This window comes from Drosophila eugracilis, unplaced genomic scaffold (assembly GCF_018153835.1).
Source record: "Drosophila eugracilis isolate 14026-0451.02 unplaced genomic scaffold, ASM1815383v1 contig_367, whole genome shotgun sequence".
Lineage (NCBI taxonomy): Eukaryota > Metazoa > Arthropoda > Insecta > Diptera > Drosophilidae > Drosophila > Drosophila eugracilis.
Genome location: NW_024573224.1, coordinates 2,384,806 through 2,410,241, shown reverse-complemented (window position 1 = coordinate 2,410,241; position 25,436 = coordinate 2,384,806). Strand labels below are relative to the sequence as shown.

At 37.9% G+C, this 25,436-nt stretch overlaps 3 protein-coding genes across 3 annotated transcripts; 2 read left to right on the top strand and 1 right to left on the bottom strand.

Moving 5' to 3' along the window:
- Positions 1 to 357: 357 nt before the first annotated feature.
- On the bottom strand, positions 358 to 2,660 carry LOC108116264 (UDP-glycosyltransferase UGT5). The gene is made up of 2 exons (XM_017228054.2): positions 2,381 to 2,660; positions 358 to 2,101 (listed from the first exon to the last, which is right to left on the bottom strand). The coding sequence occupies exons 1-2, from the start codon at positions 2,631 to 2,633 to the stop codon at positions 753 to 755; spliced, it is 1,602 nt and encodes a 533-aa protein (XP_017083543.2). The 5' UTR covers positions 2,634 to 2,660; the 3' UTR covers positions 358 to 752.
- A 155-nt stretch (positions 2,661 to 2,815) lies between these two features.
- Positions 2,816 to 4,650, top strand: LOC108116265 (UDP-glycosyltransferase UGT4). Its single transcript, XM_041818759.1, is given in 1 exon segment — positions 2,816 to 4,650. A coding segment is annotated over 1 exon segment (1,653 nt). The 3' UTR covers positions 4,469 to 4,650.
- Positions 4,651 to 24,102: 19,452 nt separating this feature from the next.
- On the top strand, positions 24,103 to 24,944 carry LOC108116376. Its single transcript, XM_017228216.1, has 2 exons — positions 24,103 to 24,362; positions 24,726 to 24,944. The coding sequence occupies exons 1-2, from the start codon at positions 24,103 to 24,105 to the stop codon at positions 24,808 to 24,810; spliced, it is 345 nt and encodes a 114-aa protein (XP_017083705.1). The 3' UTR covers positions 24,811 to 24,944.
- The last annotated feature ends 492 nt before the right edge of the window (positions 24,945 to 25,436 follow it).

Genomic DNA, 25,436 nt, shown 5'->3' with positions numbered 1-25,436 from the left:
ACACAATTTGTAGTTGTTATGCAAGCGTTAAGAGAAATCAACAATACTCTTTTTCTCCATGTGGCTCTCTTAAGTTCCCACTTTATCAGCATTTGACTCTCCAGTTTGGACAACTCTCCAAATATTATTGTTTACCCGAACTTTTAATTGAACGCTGTTATTTTTGGTGCTCAGAGAGCTGTGAAAATATAAATACTCTACTCTCAAATTAATCTTTAAACTTTATTAAATGTTTTTTATATAAAAACATGCAAGAATTTTAAAATCTTAACATATACTTAACTTAATTTACAAATAATAAATTCATTTTACATATAAAAATGCTTAAATTAATTAATTTAAATACTATTTAAAAGTTTAACAAACATTATTTGTAATTTTCTATTAACAAAGCAACAACCGCAAACATTTCTGCCTGTCTATAACTGATCCAAAAATAATTCTAAAAACACTTAGAAACAATCATAAATAAAGCGGCAATTAAGATAAGATAAACTTGCACACAGTGCTTATTATTCATTGTCCCTCCTGTAATCAATCCAAAGAAAAACAATAAAATAATTACCATCGAATACGAAATATACATTTTCAGTGCGCAGCTACTGCCACAAGGTTATAGATATCTCTTAAACACCTATTCTTTATTTTAAGTTTTAAAAAAGTATATCTTTTTAATGAACTAAAATCTATTTTATGGGAATTCTTAGGTTTTTAAACTTACTCTTAAAAACTAATATAACATTAGCTTTAACTTAACTTTTTGCTTTGTTATTATTTAGAAAACCAAAATCTGGCATAAATGGTTTTGTCAATCTGGTCAAGTAATACAGGCAACACCTTCCTTTAGAAAGTAATAAGAAAACGATACCCATTACCAGGGATAACCGAATTCCAACCATCAGGAACTTGTCCAGGGAATAATATTCGAAGATCTTAACCTGTGATTGAGATACGGTCATATGGGGTGCTCCCTTGTAGCGTGCAATGTACTCCGTCCAATAGATGGCCGTTTCTAAGGGATGCATCGGCTGATCCCGAAATCTTTGCGATATAGCCAAGGCATTCTCTTGGTATTTTGGCTGACTTATCATGCGATTTATAGTATCCTTAAGTACATCTCCAGTTACGCTTGAAATGTCTAAATTGTGGGCTGCACCGCCTTCTTCCATGATTTCCAAATTTCTGAATTGATCGTAGAACAAAGGCAGACCCAAAACCGGCTTACCATAGTAGGCACTCTCAATGATACTTAGCATACCGCCATGGTTAATACAAAGCTTTACATTGGGATGGGCCAAAATGGCACGCTGTGGCAAGAGTTCGGAAATATAGATATTAGTACCAAGACTTTTTGGAGGTTCACCCTCATATTTCCAAATCACACGCTGTGGCATCGAATTGAAAGTTTCAAAAAGCATTTCCTGAGTTTCCTTTGGGAGATCCTTACTCTCCTGTTCCACACCCAAAGAAAAGTAAATAACACCATGTGCTGCCTCATCAATGAATACTTGAAGATCCTCTGGCAGTTTGGGATCCTCTTTGGGGATATGGAAGCCACCCACCTCGACCATTCGTGGAACATTCGCCCTGGCCTGAAAAAGGCTAAAGTGTTGATTTAGCAGGATTAGTGCAAATTCTTGACGAATCTCATAAAATCCCTTCTCCACATGACCAAAGAAATGATCGTAAACGAGACGCAGTTTCGGTAAGTAAACCAATTTCATCAGGAGCCACTCCTCTGTGGTATAGAACCAATTAAATATCCGATCCCAAATATTTCGAGCGTACTTAGAGCCATAAGGCATAAAAGGTTCCTCCAATGTGGATGTTCCATGACCCACCAGAGTGTTAAGATTCCAATCCGCCACACATGTAGATATCCCCACCAACGGGGCATTGAAATGTGCTGCCATCCCGTAAAGAACATCAGTGAAACTTGGTTCCATAACAACCAAGTCAAATGTGGCATTCGATTGCATTAGCTTTCGGACTTCCCAGTTATTTAAAACATTTAGGAAAACTTTTATCATGATCCTTGACATGGAATTCATTTCTCCCCACTTATTACTTTCTGAAGAGATTCCCATGAATTCTTCAAAATCTAATGGTAAAATAAGAAAAGAAAACAGAAAAAGTTGTTAAATCTTTTCAATTACTGTAATAAGAAAGCAGACTTTAAGTCATTCTAAACACTTAATAAACAATTTCATTGGGAAAGCAATTTTTAAACCTTTAAAGTTAAGATTGCCTTTCGATTTTATCACTTTATATTTGTTATCTGGCGTCTGAATTCGGAATGAGTACAAATTACAAATAGCTTATCTAAGAAATACTAGACTGATATTGTAAAACACTCTGTTTCCACCTCACTAATACGTACCTGAATAAACTCTATCATTATCCCTTACACGGATGAAGGTCACATTCTCAATGGGCTTGCAGATTTTGTAAGCATGTATCACGGTCATCTGGTGACCCCGATTATTTAAAGCCTCTATATAGGGTGTCATCAGCAGGCACTGTGAAAGTGACTCAAAGGGGGCGATGACAAGAATTTGGGCACCTTTGATCAAGCATATCCTGTTCGAAATCAGCAAGAACATTGGGACAAGCCATCGTCCCGGCGGAAACATGTCGACCGAACACTCACTTTTCAACTAACTGAAACGAAGAGTTTTCACATCGAACTCGTGTAAATTTTCGCTCATTTTGTTTACTGATTAGATTGCCCCGTCGAGCAATATTTTTATTTTGACCGAGGCAAGGTAAATTAGTATCATTTCGGTCAGCGGCATGCTCGGTCGATTTACGTGAGATGTCGAGGAGCCCGGGCATTGCTGGTCTACTACTCCCGGGTCTGCTCTTTGGCCTGCTTTTGTGCCCCAAATTGGCCGAAACGGAAAATATTTTGGCCATCTTCTCGTATACGTTTGGATCATCATATTTGCTAATCACTCCATTTCTAAGGGGACTCGTTCAGCGAGGCCACCACCTGACTGTGATATCGGCCGTTTCCGAAATGCCCCATATCGAGGGTGTCCATCACATTCGAGTACCCAAATTGGATGTGCTGAAAGGAGGGTAATCGATCTCAAAATATATAATATATAGAAATACTTTTAAAATATTCCATCAATAACCTTAATTAGAACTAATGGACTACGACTACGACTCCGATGTTACCAAATGGATGAAGGCTAAATTCGTATCGGAATACTTTTATAATTGTTCCAAAATTGTCTTAGAAGATCCCGGAGTCCAGGACCTGCTACACAACAATAGTGCCCAGTTTTCGATGGTCATTTTGGAGGCGTCACACACCGATGCTCTTTACGGATTTGCACAGCACTTTAATGCACCACTGGTAGGGGTTGCCGCCTACGGTTCGGCGTGGAACATTGATTTCCTAGTTGGAAACTCAGCACCTAGTGTCTACGAACCCATGTCCACTTTGGGTTATTCACCGGGACTCAGTTTGATGGAAAAGTGGCACAACCTGATCTTTATCACAGAGGAGCGTCTGGTGGAGCGATTTATCTATCTGCCTAAACAAATCGATCTCTACAAGCGATACTTTCCCGGAGTATCGGCTAGTATTCATGACATTCGAAGGAGATTCTCACTGATCCTGATCAATCAGCATTTTAGCATGGGTCGGGTGCGCAGTAATGTACCCAATATAGTGGAAGTGGCGGGTTTGCACTTGCATGAAACCCCTCATCCTTTAGATGCAGAACTTAAGAAGATATTGGATGAAGCGGAACATGGAGCCATCTACTTTTCAATGGGCCTGCAAGTCGTGGACAAGTGGATGCCTCCGGGAATGTTAGATAAGATGCTGGCTGCCTTTGCGCAGCTTAAACAAAAAGTGATTTGGAAGAGTAACTCACCAGAGATGGCCAACAATTCAAAGAATGTCTACGCAAGATCATGGCTTCCCCAACGAGAGATCCTTAATCATCCGAACACTAAACTCTTTATAACCCATGCTGGCCTCTTAAGTCTCATCGAATCGATGAACTATGCAGTTCCCATGCTTTGTTTTCCTTTATATTATGACCAATTTCAGAACTCCAAGCGAATGGAGCAGATGGGCATGGCCAGGAGTTTAGATGTAACGACTCTCTCTACAGAAGGAATTTTCAAGGCCATTGAAGATCTCTTATATAATGCTAGTTATAGGCAAAAGGCTAGAGATATTTCCCAAAGATTTCATGATCAGCCGATGTCAGCCTTGGACACCGCTGTTTGGTGGACAGAATATATCCTGCGGCACAAAGGTGCGGATCATATGCGAATCGCTGAGCAGGAAATGTCTTTGATGCAATACTATAACGTGGATGTTGCCTCGGTTCTTTTTGGCCGAATCGGACTGAGTGTTATTATTGTGTGCTTTGTGGGTTGGAAACTGGTCTCTTTGTTGACCAGGAACCTGGAGTATCGATTTAATGTGCCAATGGTAAGGTAAATATCATGAATCATGAACAAAACGACAAAAACTTTGCCAACTTTTGTTTTAAAAAGAGCATAGGTTAAATATTTTTTATAATAAACAAAATTTTAATCAATAAACCACAAGTACTTAAGGGAATACTTTAACTAAACTCATTTTAGGTTTAATTTTATATTTATAGAATCAAACTGGGCGAAAATGTTTTAAAAACCTGTTCTAGATTAAAAGGCAAATCGATTAGGAATTAAATTACGAACTTAACGAGGTATGAAATTCCGCAGTTGGAACATGTTTGGCTTTGTTATGGTCAAAATACTAGAAACAAGATAGAAAAGATAAAATAACCAAAAATGTACACTATTCGACTTCATATTCTGGTTATTAGTTTATAACCTTACAACGGCCTAATCTGTGTTTTATTTACGTTTATTGATATGTGACGATTAAAATAGCGTAAACGGAAAAAATTGTATTACTTGTAAATGTTTCTATCGCATTGATAGTAAATTATCTTATCGGTAAGCCAGGCGACGCCAAAAAAAAATGTGTTGACTTGAAATATCAGTTAAAAGTTTTAAAAGTGGATAACAATTTTTGAATTGATAAATAGTAAAGAGAGGGATCGTTCTTAAATACCTTGTATATTATAATTAGAAAACTTTCCCTCCTTGAGTTGTTATCTATCCAACCCTTTTTTGCTAGTTTCTTTTTCTCGACCATAAACATAACCGCGCTCATTACGCATTTCACATCAATCAGCACGTGCCCAGCATGTTTTCAACTCTTTTTCAACCTCTTTTTCCAAAAAACAAAAAAGACAAGAAAATAAAAAGGGAATTGAAAAAAAGGACATTAAAATGCAGAGGACAGACTGGTGAAAAAAGTGCGCACAATTGCTCCCTCAATTGCTGGGTGAAATACCCGAGGAACGTGAACCAGAAGAAGTCGATGTCCGCAGAGCTTGAAGGTGAACCCGAAAGTGTATAACTTCCTCTTCATAACCATCCAGGCGGAATGTCTGTGACGGTCCATCGATAGCCTAGGAAACGAACGCACCGCGCATAAAAACATACCCAACTACAGTGAGCAGTCCATAAAATGGATAATGAATTCTAATACTATGTTTGTTTAGCCTATTGATTAGAAAGCTTATTTGCAGTTCGTTCATATCAGTGTTTGACTAGTTCTCTATGATAAACGAGCTTTTAAAAGTTGAATGTCAAAATAATTAAACTTTTCATAGGCTATTTAAATATTCATGCGAAAAAAGAGTAGCCAAATTGAATTAAAAATATTATTGCATTAAAAATTAATTCAATAATTTAAAAAAAAAAAAACATTCAGTAGCTTAATTAGTCAATGCACACCGTATTTCCAGCTCATCAAATTTACTTCAAAGCTGGTAATAGTAATTGAAAACAAAAATCTATAAAAAGCGGTATTTTGCCCACAAGAATGTCAAATTATTTATACCCAAAAATAAACCTAAAAGGCAAAAATAAAATGTGTGCCAAACGTTGGCATGTTAATAAGTTTGGGCGAAAAAAAAGGACCCAAACCAAATTGCACTCAACGTGTTGTCAATTTGATGTTTATTGCAGATTTTTATTTGATTTTATGTTTTTGGCATTTGAATTTATATCCTGGCCATAAACTGGCGGCGAGTCTAATCCAAAAATTCTTGTAAAATTGCCAAAGCTACGCGCTCGCGAGTGAGGAGTTGACCCAAAGTCAGGCCATTTTTATTGGCCATTTGGCAGAGGCGCCATGGCAAACTTTGTCCCTCTTTTCTTATTGTTGGCTTTAGCGTTGCCTCTGCTGCTCTTGGCCAATACTCAAGTGGGCGGCTTTCATTGGCGCTTAACTAACTGAAATTAAGTAAACTTTTCTTTTGACTTTCATAAGCCTTTTAATAAGCCATAATCCCCGCTGGCATTATCTGGGCCCCCGTCACAAGCGCACAAAGGACACAAACACACACACACACACACAGTCACCAATACATGCCCAAACACACACACACACAGGCATAATAAAATCTAATTAACATCCCGGACTAAGCTTGGGAAGAGCTCGCGCAATAAAAATCATCAATAGTAGGAAAGAAGTTTATTAAAAGTGATTTTCATCACTGCGGCCAAGTCTTTGTGGTTTTAATGCTGGTGCAAAGGGGAAACAGGAACTAATGTCTGTGGCAAGAACTAACATTTCTAGAGCCAATAGGCTTTATAACATATGCCTGGTTATGACCAGCAGATTTTCTGCTTTTCTTGGTTATGTTTGGGGTCTTATGAAGATACTCTTTAGTAAGAAGACTGTAAGCACCTTTAGTAAAAGTTATTGTAAGTTTTAATATTATTTCATATTTTAATTTATTTATCCAAAAGCTTTATATCATTCTCGAAACAAATATATTTTCGTGTAATAGATTTTGTTATTCAAACTCAAAAGATTTCCTTACATTTTATAGAATATTTGCCCTCCATCTTTCGACACCTTGCCACCAAATTAAATTACAGAGCATATCCGATTCGTCAAATCGATAAAGCCGGTAATTTTCATTTTCCTATGAGTCTTATTCTTCTTCTCCTTTTTTTTTTTTTGGTTTAGAAAAGTTATGCGGCAGGCTTTTAATTAGCGCCTGCCAACCAGTCAGCTAGCCGTCGTTGCGAATGTCCCAGAGCGCATTACGCATACGCAGCGTTGACGCCGAGGTTGCCGCTGAGCCTGGCACATTGGCTTTGGGATTGCCGCTGGCTGGTTGGGCACGATTTTAATTAATTAGACTTTTATGAGCCGTACATGCAGCTCCGGCATTGTTGGGTTAAGGCCCAGTTATTGTTTTATTTTCTTTTTTTTTTTTTTTGGTTTTTCCTTTTTGTTCTTTTGCTAAAGTCCCCTGTGTTGTTGTTGCCTCTGGACGCTTGTTGGCCTGGACTAATAAGCGTTTCACAGAGCTTAACACCGCCGCCAACGAAATGTGTATCAAAATTTAGCATTTATTTTTGGCGGACGGGAAGGGTGTGAGAGAGTCGTCGGGGGCGGCGGGCTTACACACATGTCCGTTGGCCATGTCGTGTGCGGTAATGAAAATTGCGGTGGCATTATGCTCAACATTTGGCATAATTGCAGTCCAGGATATGCGTTTATGCTCAGAGATTACTTTTTGTGGCTGCTGGCCATTGACCAAGCCCCACCATCACCACATACAGCATCTACACCAGTCACCACCATCCACCATTGCCACCATAACCACCACCAACAACATCAGGGAAATGGCCAAGCGTAATAAAAGCCAGACGATGTCGCCTTTTGTATAAAGAAATAAAAATAATACCCAGTTCTACCCTCCCGAAAAAAAAAAAAATCCCAGCACTCCTTTGTTGGTTTTGTGTTCCAGCTCTTGTTATTGGTATCTCGCTTTGCTACTCTCCGGCTTCCTTTTCCCCCTTTTTCTCCTTTTTTTTCGTGGGTTTTCCAGGCAAATTAATTTCCACTTGCTTCACTTTTTTTTTCGGTGGTGCGACATATTATTTGTCGTTGTCAGGGTTTAAAAAAGAGATTCTTAAAGTTCAATGGGATAATGAAAACTTATTTAAGCATTTTTAAAAATATTTCTAAGACTTAAACTTAATTTTAAAATGACTTTTTGAGATCAAATTTCTTTCACAATAACCAGAAAAAAACAGACATATATCCTCATTTTCCTCATCTTTAAATTACTATTACTTATCCGCCCTAAATTTTCCACTTATTGTCAGTGAAAGACATAAATTACTGCTGATATGTGGTAGAAAAAAGCAAAGTCAAAAAAGTGTAAAAGACTTTTATTGTGGGAATCAAACAAGACCAGCAGAAAGTAACCAATAAACATAAAAAAAAAGCCAGTTGCAAAACAATAATTAAAATGCACACGCAACAATTTTCTGGCTAGGCAAATGTATACATAAAAAAGTGAATAAAAAATAAAGAATAAACCAAATTATGTTTATTATTATGCACGATGAATGGGGATGGAAGTGGAAGTGGAAGTGGAAGCAAACAAAGAGAGCCAAAAGAAAAGTGTGGAGGGGTTTTTACCGAAAGCGGAAAAACTTGGGAGGGCTGGGCGTCAAGTAATCCGCTTGTTAAAAATAAACGAAAACGAAAAGAGATGGAGAATGGAGAAAGCTGAGAGGAAGCGCACACAAAACATAATCATCATAAACCGGAAATATCCCGACGGCAAAACATCCGCACATAAATTTTTTAAATAGTCTACAATATTTCGTTTTGCCGTTCGGCATTTGCCATTTGGCATCTCTGTTTCGGTTCCTTTTATTGTTGTGCTGCCTCAACTTCCACTTGTTGTTGTTGTTGTTGGTTCTGGCCATATCGCGTGTAAATACGTTTAAGTGTCGGTTCTCTCCCTGAAGATAGTCCAATGAATCCGCATCCCGCATCCCGAATCCAAACGAGTGGGAGAAGCAGCCCAGCGCCAAACTTGGCCAACTGCAATAAACACACAAATTAACCCGTAATACCCAAGGCCAAGCTAAGGACCAAAAGGACAACGTGCCGCAATTCCAATTCGGTTTGCTTGTGGTGGTTATTTTCCCTGTGCCCAGCAACAAACGCACATAAATAAAATATTACAATTTTAATTTGTCTCTAATCCCGTTGGACATTGAATGGCTTGTGGCTGCCAGCCGAGTGGCTTGGAAATTTTGCCCCGGGACCCGGGGATTTCATAAATTGCTTGAATACACCCAGCCAGACCACGTTTATCTATACGGGATTTGTTGCCACGAAACAATGAATACATAAATCAAATGGCTCGCTCCCGCTGACAGAGCTTATACCATGAGGTACGGTAAGGTAAGGTAAGGTAAGGTAAGTTAAGTTATGTTAAGGCAGTTGCTCAGCTTCTTTCCTCTTCATCTCAGATTGTCAAGGATTTTCTTACAGTTTTCTGATATTAAATATGGCCAGCTTAAGGTTCAATACATAGAGACTCATCTCCAGATTAACCCTGAATAAAGAGCTTATATTATCTATCGATTTGTTAAGCTGGGAGTAACGAAACTTTTCATAAATCTCACTAAAATACAAACCATTTCCAGACAATGTTCCATAATAAGCCGTATTGCAAAGCAAACAGTTTGAGTATAATGTAATGTTCTATAAAAATCTCCCTTTGGTTCATCATCAACGTCATCTGTTGGTCTACATATTTATGATAGTTTTCATACCACCTCTTTCCGATGCTTCACTTCAAGTCTACACTTCGTATACGCAATCTACGCTTTCACTTAATTCAGTGGGGTAAAATCGCAAACGCTTCGATTGTAGCCCACTAAAAATCGCGATTTGAGCCCGACTCTCGACAATAGCCGGCGGCGCGACACTAACGGTAACCGTTACGGCAACAGCAATAACTACAGTACCAGCAAAACTCAAAAGGCTTTGGGCCATGTCCTGCCCTTTACTGTTGCTGGTGTTGCTGTTGCTATTGCTATTGCCATTGCCATTGCGATTCCGATTGCTACTCGCTGGTATAGAAGTGTTGTGAATTTGGCTATAGCCTTGCCAATCTGAATGTTTCTGGCTTTATGGGATAATAAAATATATTTGATATGCCAGTTTAAAGATTTTTTAAAATATTTTCATTGATGTTGGTTTACAAAATCAGTTTAGCTTTTCTGTAAAAAAAACCATCTATTAGTTTTTGGCAACGTTGAAGAATTTTTTTTGTTTGATTTGGCCATAATAGTTTGCTGTTGCCAACACTGATTTCCAAGACCGTTGCCAGGGTCTGCTATTGCTTTCACGTCTCTTTTATTATTTCACGCCATTTCAACAGCCGTGAGCAACAAGATTATTTATGCGTTTTTCTCGCCCAGTCCCAGGCACGCTTTAAAATTGTCCCGGGTCCATGTCCGTGTCCGGGTCTGTGGCCCGTAGTCCATAGTCTGTAGTCCGTATTCCGTATTCCGTAGTCGAGAGTCCGCGGTCCGAGGCCAAACGCATTTTGTAGACGCGCGTGTTTGGACACAAGTTAGGGAGTCTGTCCATTGCCTACTTCGCGGCGTTGTAAAATGATGGTGGGTGGAGGATTGAAACGAGTATGAATCTCGCGGAATTGGGAACAGAGAAAAGAGAGGAGAGAGAGAGAGAGAGAGAGACAGAGAGGTGTGAGCACTTGGAGTGCTATAAAATGCCGACGGAGGGACTGTTATTGTGATTTTTGGCAATGAATACGAAATGCCGAACGTCTCCGTTCTCGTTTTCATCCACGTCCAACGTTCTCCTCACACTTGTTCATCATTGCTACGCTGTGTTGTCTTTTGACAAATGGCTTCGATGATGTTTTTTATTGCCCAGACCTATCTGACTCAACTGTGTGTCGCCATGGCTGCTGAAATTGCTATACAGCAGGATCATATATATATATGGTATTATATACATATATGTTCTTACATATGTATAGCCATACGTATACTTCAACTTCCAGTGGGACATATTTCGTTCATTACAATCGACATAGATTTCCACCTGTCCCTAACTTTCCTTTTTTCTTGTCCAGTCAAATATTTATTCTCGGTTTTCTCATTCGTCATAGGTATATATGGAAATTTGTATCTTATAACCTTTCTTGTACTCTATGTAAAGTTATTAATTTTATAATAATATAGAATTAATATATAATTATTAATTTTAATACATTTTATATGTTAAGTAAGCTAAAACTTATAAATTATCTTCTTCATTTCCTAGAGTATTTTAGTCTTCGTTTCGATTTCGATCATCCAATTTGGTTTCTTTTTGTGTTTATTTTCTTCCTTTTTTTTTTGTGTGTTTTTATTGTTGTCATGTTGCTTTGGCCGTAAAGGCAGCTCGTAAAAATGTTTCATTTATGCTAAATTCATTTTTGTGCCTCCGAAATCTGTTGCCGCGCCAAAGTAATAAAAGGATTCTTTCCACTTGCCACCATTCATTCGCTCGCCGTTCATTCATTCGTTTCCTTGTCTAGTGGATGGTTTTCTTCTCATTTCTTTGTTCTTTCAATGGCTTCCGCATCCACAACCCACATTTGGTTCGTCGTTGTTGACCCACCCAAAAGTTTATTGGTCTACAAATTATATTTGCTTTGTTCAGCAGTTAATGAGTCTGTTAACGTTGTGTGTTAGCGCTTTTGAGTGTTCATAAAATAAGTGAGTGCATACTAAGTGGACTTTTTGAGTCGCGGCAACTCTTCAGCTATTCATGGAGCTCATCGAAACCTCACCCTTTGATGCTGCATAATTACTCGATTATGTGCATTCAAATCGTAAAATCGCTAAAAGACCCACCGCGAACCAACGTCAAAAAAGGCTGTAAACAGCAAAGAGCTTGGCCACCTGGCAAGCTTTATGATGGCCATGAAATTGGCCCACGTAAAGTGTTGAAAATTTTCGCAAAATAGTTTGAAATGGATATTCCGGTATTTTTGGTGTTCACGTTTGCTTTTTGCATTTCCCTCTGCTAATTGCTGAATTCACTTAGAATTCAAATTCAACTTTTTATTGCATACTTTCGGGGTAAAAGATTTGCTTTGAAAATAAAATTAAGTACACACCGAAAATCCCTGGAAATTCTTGAAAAACAAATTCACAGACAAATCAGAAATCCAACAAGCTGTTCAGCAATTCACACCCTACATCCCCAAACCTCACAGGATCGTAGGAGTCCGGAAACTAAGGACACTGGCAGCCCGGCCATCCCTGGCCACATCGAAGGCAGCGAAGCGTTGCGAAAGTGACAGGCATTAAAACCGAGTGAGCCGGAGGATGGAGAAAACTGCGAGGCACCCAACCGCCATGTCATTAAATGCGAGAATCCATTAAAAGCCGAAAATCAAACCAACTTTATTGAATATCAAATTAACATGTTCATAAAAATGCGCACATTAAATTAAAAGCGGACCGAAGGAGCACGGCTCCAAGCCAAGGACACAATCCGAGTCCAATACCAATTTCAGTGGCTGTGGTGTGAAGAGGAAATAATAAAAATTAACCAGCAGGAAGGAGAAAAAAAAAAGAAATAAAAGGAGAGATTCTCAAGAACAGCGAACTACGTTTATGGGTTCGAAGATTTTTAATTCATATAGTTTAAGAGTAAAATTGAAAGTTATACAGCATTTAAATTGTATTTAATTTGAACTTAACTATTAATAAAAAAAAAACACTCTTTACAATAATGCAAAAATATTCTCACGTCATCTTAATTGTATTAGCATTTTAATCCTTGATTAAATATGCATTCATGGATTATTTAATTAGACTTTTAATTAACTTATTGATATTAACATAAATAATTGCTTAAGGATTGCAAATTGAGTGATTAAAATAATTAGCTTCTGAAAATAAATAATAGTTTAAACTATATATTAATTTCTATATTTATTTCTATTACAAACAACGTGTAAACCTTGAATATTGCAAAGACTTTGGTGGCCTGTGAAAATAGCACGAACATTTTATTTATTTATTACGCTTAGGTGACAAGGACATTGGAGGAGATTTTCCCAGCTCCTTTTCCGATGTTCCATCTTCTTAGCTCCTTACCTCTCCTACCTCTCCATCCTCTTTCTGTTCCTCTTCCATCGCCTTTGTGTGTGTAATTAAGTGAGGCATAAATAAAATGCCTTTTTAGTATTCATCACAATTTATGCTAAGCTCTCAAAGCATCAAGTTGCCTATGACAAGGCGCCAGAATCTTTTTCGCATTCCTTGCCAGTTTGGGTAGAAAGTGGGTCTGGGTTCTTGTTGTATCTTGCTACTCTGTTGCATAACTAAGTGCGTCAACGATGGAGAGTGGGTTTTGGTTGTGGAGGTGTTTGGGATTGGGAGGATTATGGTATCCACTAGTTTGGGGCAATTCTCTCTCTCTCTCTCTCTGCTACTCTGGCTTTGGCTCCACGCACATTCCACAATTTGCGTCGCCCGCTTCGTAGCTCATCAAATATGCAATTAAATCAGTTTCCGTTTAATTAAACCGGAAGTGCGTCGCCTGCCATCTCGCTCGGTTATGTATTGGCATCCCAGTCTCACACTCTGCGGTTTGATTTTTAAGTGCTGCGCCAAGCTGGGGAGATTTTTACATTTTTATGAGGTTTTCACTCTCCTGCATTCCATTTCATTTTCTCGCTGTTTTTCCTATCCGGCTCATTGGTTATTTTGCATTTTATTGACTTGAAATGAAAGGCGGCGCAGCGGATTGAAGGAAATGAACGGCAAACCACAAATGAATCAATGCTAAGCATGCATGCGAAGGCTTAGCTTAGCAATTAGTTAGCCATTGGCAATGCCATTAAATTGCATTTGTCGTTGCCTTGACTGTGCTTAAAGCAGTTCCATGAAAAGAAATGAAAACTTAAAACCTGGCTAATTAAACCACGCGAATTGTGCGCCTTAAGTTATGCCACACTCGAGAACAACAATATTGCCAACAACAATGAAATTGCCTGGCATTGCCTCCTTTGCAGCTTTCCGTTTCGCTTCTTGTGCTTATTTCTTAATTATTAATTAAGAATGAAAACAAGGCAAAAAGTAAGTTGCATGCGCGTACTTTCGCTGGAATTGCCACAATTTCACTGAGACGCCCGTGAGCATGCAAAAGCTCTTTCACACTAACATTGATGGCCGGGCATCTTCAAATCTTCAATTGGGAAATATTTTATGGAATTATAAAATTATTTTTATAAAATATGTTTATTTAGGTGGAAAATTTGGATGGGTTCTGATCTAACCTATTAAGACAAGGACTTTGCTTTGATATAATCTTAAATATTTTTAAAAGGAGAGAGCATTCATTGCTTTACTTTCAAAAAATATTTAACATTTTGCAATTTTCCCACTTTGGCAGCCTCGTCAAGACATTTGGATACAACAACTGTGTCACTTCAGCCATTCACCTTACCATTCCAAAACTCCGACCAACCAACTATATACCACGCCCACAAGGCCCAACGCCAACCGCCCAAAGCCCCGGCACTTGTATACCTAAGGTATTATCCAGCGTTGTCAACGGCAACCAACGACAACAATGGCGATGATGACGATGATGATGATGATGAGGACGAAAACGAAGACGATGTTGCCATAAGTTAATTTGCGTCTCATATATGCATGCCTGCATTTGCATGTGTGTCAGTTTGGGCTTGGGTTTGCATTAAAACTTGAAAATTTAAATGCCCTAAGTGATGCAACTTCAAATGTCTTACAAGTGGCCATATAAGTATGTCTCTCTCCTTGTGCCAGTATTTCACTAGCAGAAGCAGCATCAGCATCAGCAGCAGTAGCAGCGATTTCAGTTGTCTGTGGCTTTCGTAATTAGCATGAAAATAACTTTCCAGCACCACCTTCGGGCAGAGCTTTAAAGAATTGTGCAGAAATGAACGAACAAGCGGTTGTACTTGGCACATAATTGAAACAAATGCATATTTAATGAATTGCTCATAACTGCTAATATGTGTCATCTGTCAATAGAGATGTTTGGTTTTGGCACAGTAATTGATTTTGCGCATTTATCACGCAAATTAATGTTAATTGTGAGCTAATATCAAAATATATCACCCACGCACGCCCACACTGCGTATGATTGATACGCCTCAAGTGCCTCACTTCAACTCGATCTTTGTGTTTAAATTCAATTTTGTTATAGTTATTCTATCGTTTTCAATGCTGCGGTTGCAGATTAAATTCTGTAAGACTTTTGTCAAGTCATTATAGCTTTGACCACATCATGAAATAACCTTAATTAAAATGGGAAATCGGATTTAATGTTTATTATTTGTACTTTATTATTGAGAAATTAATAGGATTTCTGCTTAGGACTATTGTTGTAAAATATTAAATTTACTAAAAATAAATCAAATAATAACACGTGACCCCAGGAACACACACAATTTCAGGCAGCCTGAAAGTAGTAGAACAATATTCTTCACTCTTTCTTCTGCATCGACTTCCTTGTGCTGTCCCTTTTTTTTTCAATTTTAATTACAAAACTTTTCAGGAAAATGTGGAGGGTCCATGGGGTTGCCTGCCCGGGCGCCACGCTTGATTACAGGGCGTGCTTATGCGCTGATTGCCTGGCTATGAGTTCCATTCACTCGCTCCTGCCCCATTAGCCCCCTCGACCGCATTTCTACCCGCCTCACTGATTGTTCCATGCAGCTTGACTTTGCCATCATTATTGGCTGTTGGTTGTTCCTTTATCGTTGTATCTATTTTTGTTCATTTCTCTATTTGATTTCGATTCGTTTCGTTTTTCGGTTTAAACGCCGCATAGTTGTCCTTTTTTTTATTATTTATTTGCCGAGGCTACGAAACTCTTTATCAAACATTGTTCTGATGTTTTTATTACTTTCTAAATACTTTTGCGGGGGCATTGGTGATTATTTGGACAATGCCAGAGGGCAAATACTTCTCAGGCAATCATAATCACTGAGCAGAAGGATTTAGCTTTGATATGGTGAAGATGGGAATACACTTTATGTTGATTAAAGTAATAAAAATCTCAAAAAAAGCTATGATTAAGAAGGTATTAAAACCATATTTAAGTAAACTGTTTAGTTCATTTATATTTTTTATATTTATTATATACTTTCTCCTCTTAATTCACTGAAACTTCCTTTCCACTTTAGAGTTTTCTACCCGTAGTTAGAGTATAATGACGTCTTTTCCGGCTGATTGCTCGCAAAGGTCTTCCCAATACCTTTACCTTTTCTGGTTTCACTTTCTTTTTAACCTTTTTCCAGTTGAACTTTTGTCTTAGGCCAAATGCCAGACATTTTTCACAAGGATTAAGGCCAAGTTTCATTTAACCAAATTAATTTTCCAAATTAATGGATGGCATGTCTGCTTACCACGTTTCCATGTTTTCCTTTCCCCTCCACCCAAAACCATTTCACCTGCCCTCCTCCGCCGATTTTTAACCATACAAATTTCTTTAAAATCTTACCATCTGTATATGTTTTTTTTTTTTTTTTTTGTGGCAAGAGTGAAATATGCTGGAAATGTTGCCACACTGCTGGCAGGCAAAAGAGTTGACAGGCAACTCCTGCTGAGAGCGAGACAGCCACATGTGGAATGGGTTTTTGGGGGAGGCGGCAGTGAAATGGGGGCGGGGTCGACTACGACGAATTACAATTATGATGACACAAATTGGTTATGTTTCTGCATGTGTGTGTCTTGTTTTTGTTCTGCCTTGAAGTTGGTTTTATTTATTTTTTTTTCAGCTCATCTTTTCTTTTTTTTTTTTGGTTTTCTAACAACCTAAAATGTCAGGATACTCAGATAGGATACATGGCATGTGGGGCTTGTCATCGTTTCGTTGGCATTCGGTTTCCCTCTCTCTCTCTCTCTTTACCCATCTAAACATTTTCCCGTCTCATCCCACCAAAGCGAATAAAAACAAAATCGTAAAAAATCATAAAGTATAATGCTGAAAAATGTATGCAAAAAAAAAAAAAAAAGAAAGAATGGCTTGCTAGCCTTCTGGCCAAAAACCAGCATAGCCTAACATAAAATATGAAATTACATATAATAAAAAATCAAGCCATAAAGTTGTTTGCTACTGCATAAGCTCCACTCTTTGATGCTGGGGTCATATTCTTAGGGGGGGTTCTCCCAGGGATTTGGTGGGCCAAGGACTCCCTGCCAAGTCTCTCCTTAAAAAGTAACTAGAACAAATTGCATTTGATTAGCTCGATTATGGAGTGGAAGCCCAGTATGATATCCGAATACCTAAGTGAGCTGGAAAAGGTAGCTGGAGCCTAAGGAATTTTAAAACTTTAAAATGTTTTACATTTTTCTTATGTAACTTAAAGATTAAAGCAGTTAAATCTTGTACATTTATTGGCCACACATCTTTGTGGTTTCCGGCTGACAGGCTCTGTCTAAACTTTCAATTTCTTAACAGCATAAATACTATATAAACTGCAGCAATTAAAGTTATTTCTATTTTTTTTTGTTAACTAAGAAATTCTGAAAAATTCATTTATTAAAATCCAACAGGTACAACTTTTGTGCGAAAGTCAATTGTATGCTCAATAGCTAATAACCGCTGGCTATGTGTGCGTGTCCTGGTTTTCTGAGGGGGTGAGGGTTGGAAAACAATTTGGAGTAACAGACCTCCCGCATACAAACGACTATTTCAACCCTCTGGCTAAGGTGGTAAACACCACCCCCTCAACTTCTGCACTCTCCCACCATCACCCACTGAAATAACTTTACCACCTGCTGGCCAACAACAACAACAACAACAACAATAACAACAGCGAGGGCATATAAATAACAATGTTGCCACTGAATATCAGGCAGGGTATGTATAGGGGGGTCTAAAAATGGGAAAATGAAAATTGTTTACGCTGCCCACGGAGTTCTTTTTGCCAGCAGCAGCATAAGACCCTAACTTATTAAATTATTGTTTCGACCATAATTTCAACGACACTAAAATTAAAAAACCATTACCAAGAGCCAAAAAGCATTATTTGCTAAAAAAAAATGCCAAGTGGGGGAGAGAAGCACCCAACCATCCTCAGCCCACGGCAGGGCAAAATATATTTCCGCTTAATTTATTAACGTTTTTTTTTTTCGTAAGCCATAAACTTTTCATGTGTGCGTGTGTGTAAGAGTGGCCCTTTGCCCTCCACTAAGTGATTTTTATCTTAGACGGGACAACCGCCCCCATTTTGTTGTTCTTGTTTTTTTTTTTACGATTTGCACATAATTATAATTGAAATTGCGACGATGCCGTGAGCGCCAACGACTTCTATTCGAGTGCCAATAAATAATAGAATCAAGTCATAAACTGATAAATGATGTGCCACCATTTGGCGGGGGCGCCAGGATGAGGATGGATGCGCCTCCTTCTTTGGCTGTAATAAACAAAGTTAATCATTTAGGATAATTGAAATTTTTACGAGACACTCAAAGTTATGTTTGCCTCTTTCTTTTTGTACGCTCCTCTTGTTTCTTTTTACACCAAATTGCCAGGTAGCTTAGCTTAGACCCAGGACCCTCATTAGTCTGCCCACGAGATGGAAGAGCAGAGGGGATGCGGTGTTTGTGTTTTGGATGGTTCAATGGCTAAGTGTTAAGTACTTATCGATGCAAGCTGTTGATTGGAATTATGTTATACACACACACTCATACAGACACAAAGAACAAAGGCCGTTGAGAATGAGCTGGCAATACATAAATAAGGGCCAACACGTGGGCCATCAAAATGCCTGAAAGTATGCAACAAATGGCGAGTCAGCAAATAAGGGACAAAGGACTTGAATTCTATGGTGAATAAGAGGAGTTTTCTGGACAGGTGCCAAAAAATATAAATTCCAATATAGCTAAGAAGATAATTTAAAAAATTATTAATGTCTCAGATATATTAAAGATAAGCTTCCACACATTTTTAAATATGAAACAAAATTAATTCGTTATTTGCCTTTATTACAACCTATGGAATCATCCTCAAACTATTATATTACACAGCCTATTGGGCATATTTATATATATAGACCAATAAATGTTTTTAACCAATATTTAAAAACCCAATAATTAAATTTCACATCCACATTTTGCCCTCAAAAAGACAGTTCGTTAACCTATTCCCTGTTCCACATTCTGGCCACATTTGTTGTGTACCAAAAACAAACACACAAAAAAATAAACTTTGTTGGCAAAATACATTAAAATTAAATATTAAATTTAAGAGCATCATAAACGAAAAACAATGAACCCATCAGACAGTCGAGAGAGACAGGTGAGTGTGAGTATTGGGATGGGTTTGGGAATTTACCTGGGCACAAAGTGTCGACGCCTCAATTTTCATCACACCAAAAAAAGGAATAAGAGCAAAAGAGGAAGAAATCCGTACCCCACAAGCTCGCAAAAAGAATGAGACCCTAACGTAAGCCAACTGACAATATGTTAAACCGAAATGGTGGCATGGAGTGACGAGGAGTGGGATGGCTTGGATTAAGCTGCACCAAAGAAAAATTCGAAAAGTGGTGAGAGTGATGCACCGAGGAAAAGATAGGGTTATAGTTGTGGTTTTTCTTTTAATTAAATGAAGTAGATAATCTGGTAAGGCATATATTTAAGGTAGATTTGGTTTGATATTTTTTATACAAAGTCTTAGGCTTTGTCATAGGTTCTTCATAAAATGAAATTATAACTCATCCCATAACTTCCAGTGTTGTACGCCTGTTACTGCCACTACTGCACTTGTCGATATCGACGTCAAAGTCTCGTAATGCCGGCACTCGCACTTGTCAGCCTAAAAGATGACAGTGATGGCAATGTGTTATTCCTGCCACGGTGTGGTTGCGGGAGAGAGATGCCGAGTGAAAGGACGCGAGGTCCTGGCGGGTTAACACATATTACGGCCCTTGCGTATTGATGTCGATCAAACCGATATATGTATGTATATGTGACCGTATGTGTGTATGTGTGTGTGGCTGTATCCAACGCAATTGAGGTCATGTCCATGCGGCATTCATTGTCGAGTCGACATCGGCGATGGCGACGTATATGCCAAAGCATTAACTCGGCATTTGTTTCAAGCTGCTCTGAGGCAAGTCCGAGTAAGGACGACATGGGTTAAGGGAGGATGTTCGAAGGAGGGTGGACAGATAGCGGCAAGTTCGGGCCGAGAGTTGCGACATATTGAAAATCATTGCACACACATACCCACACACAGTCAGGGGGAATGCCAAAAACAAAAAAAAAAAACACATAGGAAATAAAGGAAGCAGGAACAATGTATTGAAAGACAAACGGCATTGGCATCAATTTTTATTTGCCTGCACGGTCATGTGTGTATTGGTGTGGACTGAGGACTGAGAAGAAAAAATTTTTATTACATTGAAAATTTGCATAAAATATTTAAGCCAAATGGTCGGTCGATTGTACGAGTAGGAAATGTGAGCAAAAAGAAAAGAACTTTCCCGATGCCATGGCAGAATCGCCCACACTCTCTTAGGCCTCCCAAAAGCTGATGGGATTTGTTGTCTGAAGATTTGACAGGCCTTAAGGGCTAGAGAATGGTAACCGACAGTTGCGGTTTTCAAATGCGAAATAACAAATAATGGAAATGTGTACCATCTTAAGGTTAAAACTGTTTGATGAGATGGCAAAAAGAAGTCGAAGGGTGAAATGTTTTAGTTAAATGTTTATAATAATAAAGAGTTTTAATAAATTTAAGTAATTTGAATAATAAATTCAACTCTTTTTACTTTATAACCAACAAAGAAATGGCTTCGTTAACCCAAAAAGTAGAAGTTGAAGGGAAAGTTTGATGTTAACTGAACATTTTTAAGTCATCAGCTTATTGATTCTTCCTAACAACTATTTTAATTAAAAACCTTTTAAATTACTTTAAACTTTTAAAAAATTAAATCCGCGACTGAGATAGCAATACAACACCAAAAAACATAGAATGTCAGAGTGGGATGCGGAGCGGCGGCAATATAGAGAAAACTTCAAGGATTCGGTGCACGTTCGCATCTTTAACGCCATATGTTGACTTTTGGTACAATTTTCATGCTAACCCACAAGAAGTGGGGCAAGTGGGATGGTGGGCCATATCCTTTATCTTATATACGCTATTTTATGCCTGCAACACACCATGCCAACACATACCAACTCTGTTGTTGTTGTTGTTGTTTCTCGCCAATAGATTGTGCCACCACACTTTGGCATTTTATAACATAAACTTTCATTTGTTTTCTTTCGTTTTTCTAGCTGTTTTTATATTTTTTTCTTGCCACATTTTGGTTGCCCCTCTTGCTGTTGTTGTTAGTGCTTGTAATGCGCTCATGTAGTTGCCACACTCTTCTTCTTTATATATATATGTATATATACGTTTTGGGTCGCATATGTTAAGCCTCGAATACATAGAAACGAGTCTGATGTCTTGACATCTGTCTACTGGGCCCACAACCCCCCTTATCCATCCATTTTTCCAGGCTTTGACAATCGTCCAAAAATGTAGATTTGCATGCACATCAGCATTGGGCATACATTTATCTCGCCCACTGTCGACGGTTGGCGACCGTCAGTTACTGGCTCCTTAATGTGATGGCACGCGAAAGGAAAGAAACAAAAATTTCGTAGTTTAAGGATGTAGAATAATAGGTAGGATTTTTTAATTCACATTTCTTAACTAAAAAGTTTGCCTGAAAATGTTTACTTTTGTATTTTTGTGGTTCTATATTTAAAAAACTTTTGTCAACACATTTTTGTGACACAAAAAGAAGTTTCTTTACTTAACTTTTTAATTTAAAAAGCCCAATAACAGCCATCCTGTAAAAATATTGAAATATTTTTAATTAATTGCAGGACTGAGCAGCTGTGTGACAAAGAAGTAATATATTTCTTAAGATTTTTATATAATAAATCAAGATTTTAAATTTTTTGGCCACATTTATTAAGTAATAAAACCATTCGCTGTCAAAGTAAAACACATTTAAGCCAAAATAATTGAAAATTTTAACGACAAAGCAACTTTAAGTATGTTCTATTAATTTATTGGCTTTTAATTCGATCAAAAAGATAAGAGGAAAACCCAGACTTCATAACGAATTGACCTGAATATGCTGAGTTCCATGGGCAAAGGGATAGGTGGAATTGATTGATTCGACTAAGTGCAACAGTTTATTTGCATATTTTGCAGAATTTTATTGCACAACGGTAAACAGAAGTGAATTACTACAAAAATATGTAAAATATTTAAATTGGCAAAATATCCCTTAGCCGAGCACATAAATAAGAGTACGTCGATGTCAAGGGAGGCCAAAGGGATAGGATGGCCAGTTGGTCGAAGCCAAACAAAATGTAAACTCGCTTTGTAGTTTATTGAAAATTTAATAAAGTGCAGCCCACAAAACGAAACCGGAGTGGACAGAGACTGGGAGATAAAATAAGGGAAAATGCCAATGAATTCAGAAAGTACATGAAATAAGAAATAACCAAAATAAATATGCTATTTGCCTTTATTGCAATTCAATTTACTATCAAAGCATCAGCACAGCCCTTGGAATCAGCAGCCAATGGATGTATTTGGGGTTATGTTTATTCCATAAAGGATTTGCAGCTCCCTCAGCTGCTCGGTATTTTTGGAATTTAAATGGAATTTTAAAAGCATTTCTGTTCGGTATGGTTGTCAAGACTCCGGCCAGGTATGCTGACACACAAATCCCCGCCCGCAGGTGAAGCAAAAGCCAAGACTGTAGGACAGCCTTCGACCTGCAGATGTCTTCTGTCATCCGATTTCTTTGCATTTTTTCGATCAATAAATGCGGCTAGAAGGAAAATACTTTAAAAATGAATGAGTGATTGTTTGAATGCGTTTTCCTTGGAATTTTGGTTGATCTCAGAATGGAAACAAGGGTATCCATGACCATTTATCAATTAAAATAATAAAATTATGGTCTGCTAAATTTGTAATGGACATAGTTTTGAGCTTAAAATATAAAAATTTATATAAACAATCAATATTGATAGCAGAATACTCTTTAAACCACAAAAATCATAGCTCATAGCTACACAAAATTATAGGAAAAATCAAGCAAGTAACCAACAGACAGGATCCAAATTTGAGAACAGAACCAAAATTTAGCTTGACTATAGCCCGATATTGTTTTCATTGTTGTTTCGTAGACAAAATCAAAATCCAACAATATGGCAATAAACGAATTTCAGCTATAACAATGCAGTTGACCTCCGCCGGTCTGTTCCCAAATATATCCCCCCTTTCCATACAAACTGCGTTCGACCACATGCAATTTTGCTGGCATGCTGATATCCATGGTCCATGGCTATGGGGCCAATGGTCGTAATGGCTGATGTTCAGTGTAGAAGAGTGGGAGAAAGGGGAGTGGTAGGTCTCCTAATGGGGGACAGAGGGCGGTCCAAAAATGTCCCTAGGTGTTGGCCACATGGGAGCCGAACGAACGCATCTATTTGTATTTTGTTACAGGACATGCTCTCAGTGGGTATATCCCTTACCCGCCCTCAAAGAGGCAGGAATGTGGTTGTCACAGGGACAACAGACAGAGACTTTTATTGAAAATGTTCAATGGCAAAAATTCATAACTGCAGCAGAAAAGTGCACAGAAAGAAAATATTTATAAATATTTAAAGGCTAAAGAATGCTAAAGAAATCACAAAAATTTAAAATTATATTAAATGGGAGAATTTAATGAACTTCTAGGGCACACTTTTAGGCATCGTTAAAAGAGATTAGATGAACATTTCAGGTTTCTGTGTCAACTACTTTATTTCCTTTTTCGAACAGCGCACTGCATTTGGTTTTCATTTTGAAATCAAACATGATGAGTCCTGCCCCGAGGGCAGGGCCTTAAATCTCGTCTGCTTTTATGGCAAAGAGAATTATTGAGTTTTTGCGAAACGTTGAGAAATACGATTGCGGTACTAATTTAGCTGCAATCTGCACTGCTTCAGCTTTAGTCGCTTTGTCTCTCATATCCGGGCACTTGGCTAGTGACGATGGCAAATCATTCAAACGCTTCGATTGCCGGCAGTGGAATCTTATCAATGGCGAACCAAGTGGTCATAGCCGTTGGTTATTTGTAAAGTGGTTCTGCAAAGTCAGTCAGTGTCAACATGTCGTCGTGGGTAGTCTCCACCACCGAGTTATGTGATTGCGGCGCCAATGGCCAAAAATCATCATCTAAATCCTCGCGGCACACTAGACTGATCCTGTTGGTGTGGCATAATCTTACCGAGAAGTGCCAAAAATTTGGAAGTTTCCTCAGACGGGAGACGAATAAACCGCTGCCCAAAGAACTCAGGCGATCGTTACGTCTTAACAAATCGGCCAGGCGAAAAGGCTATCGAGGTTGCGAGAGCGAGGCAGATAAACGGTAAGCATTATAAACTTATATTCGAATAGGTAAAGAGGTAGATAAGCCCATTGTTATTGTTTACCTCAAGGTTTGGACAATGTAGACCACTTTAGAGTGGACCTCTGTGAGTGTTTCAACAGAAAATATTTGTTTATTTGTTTACAAGAAAATAAGAATACGTCTAGCAGTCCAAGTATAATTGTTATTTTGAAAACCTAAATTGTGTTTCTAAGTAAATAAAGCAACTAGTTTTTATACATTTTTATTTTAAACTTAAAGAATAGATAGTTTAGCTTTTAAAGATTAAAATCAGTAATAATCTTAAAGATAACATAAATAATGTAATCTCAACATGTTTTATAAAAATATTCCATTCCCCAGAATAATGAAAGAGCGTTTAAATGAGCCCGTTAACATATCCATACGCATGGGACCTGCCTACGACTATAGACCATCGAATTTCTGAAAGATCTAAAAGAGGACACCAGGACATCGTACCTCGAATTGTTAGCTCTTTTGCTAACTTAGCATAAGATGTAATGTTATTGTTAAAAGGTTGTTGTAAACTGTTATTAAAAGCTTAATTTTTACACATTTTTACATGAATGTCGTAAGCTCTATAGTAGCTGATGACATCAACGAGCTTTGTTCAGCAATCAAAGCTCTAAATTACTCTTAGATTCCTTTGTAAAATTGAATTGGTAAACTCTCTTAAGATTTAGTTGGTCTCTACTCTTAAGTACGCCCACACAAAAGTTTATTGCCCCGCTCACAACAAGTGGACGTGACTTTGTGCATTATAAGGTGTATAAGGTGTATCAACTTTATTAAAAAGAGTTTTTGAACTCAGCATTAAAGAAGTATAGTATTTATGAGTTTTAGTATTTTTTATAAATATTTGGAAAACTAAAAATGAGACGTTACGATATGAAATTATATAATGAATAAATAGGGGAATAAATCTATTGTTTAAAAATTGTGGATCTTTTTTAATTTAATATAACGTTTCAAAAAGTAGTTGCCTGTTTTTAAACTTTAGCCTCAAATGTGCCTAAGCCTTTGAATTTTGTAAATTTGTTCAAGCCCTTTAAT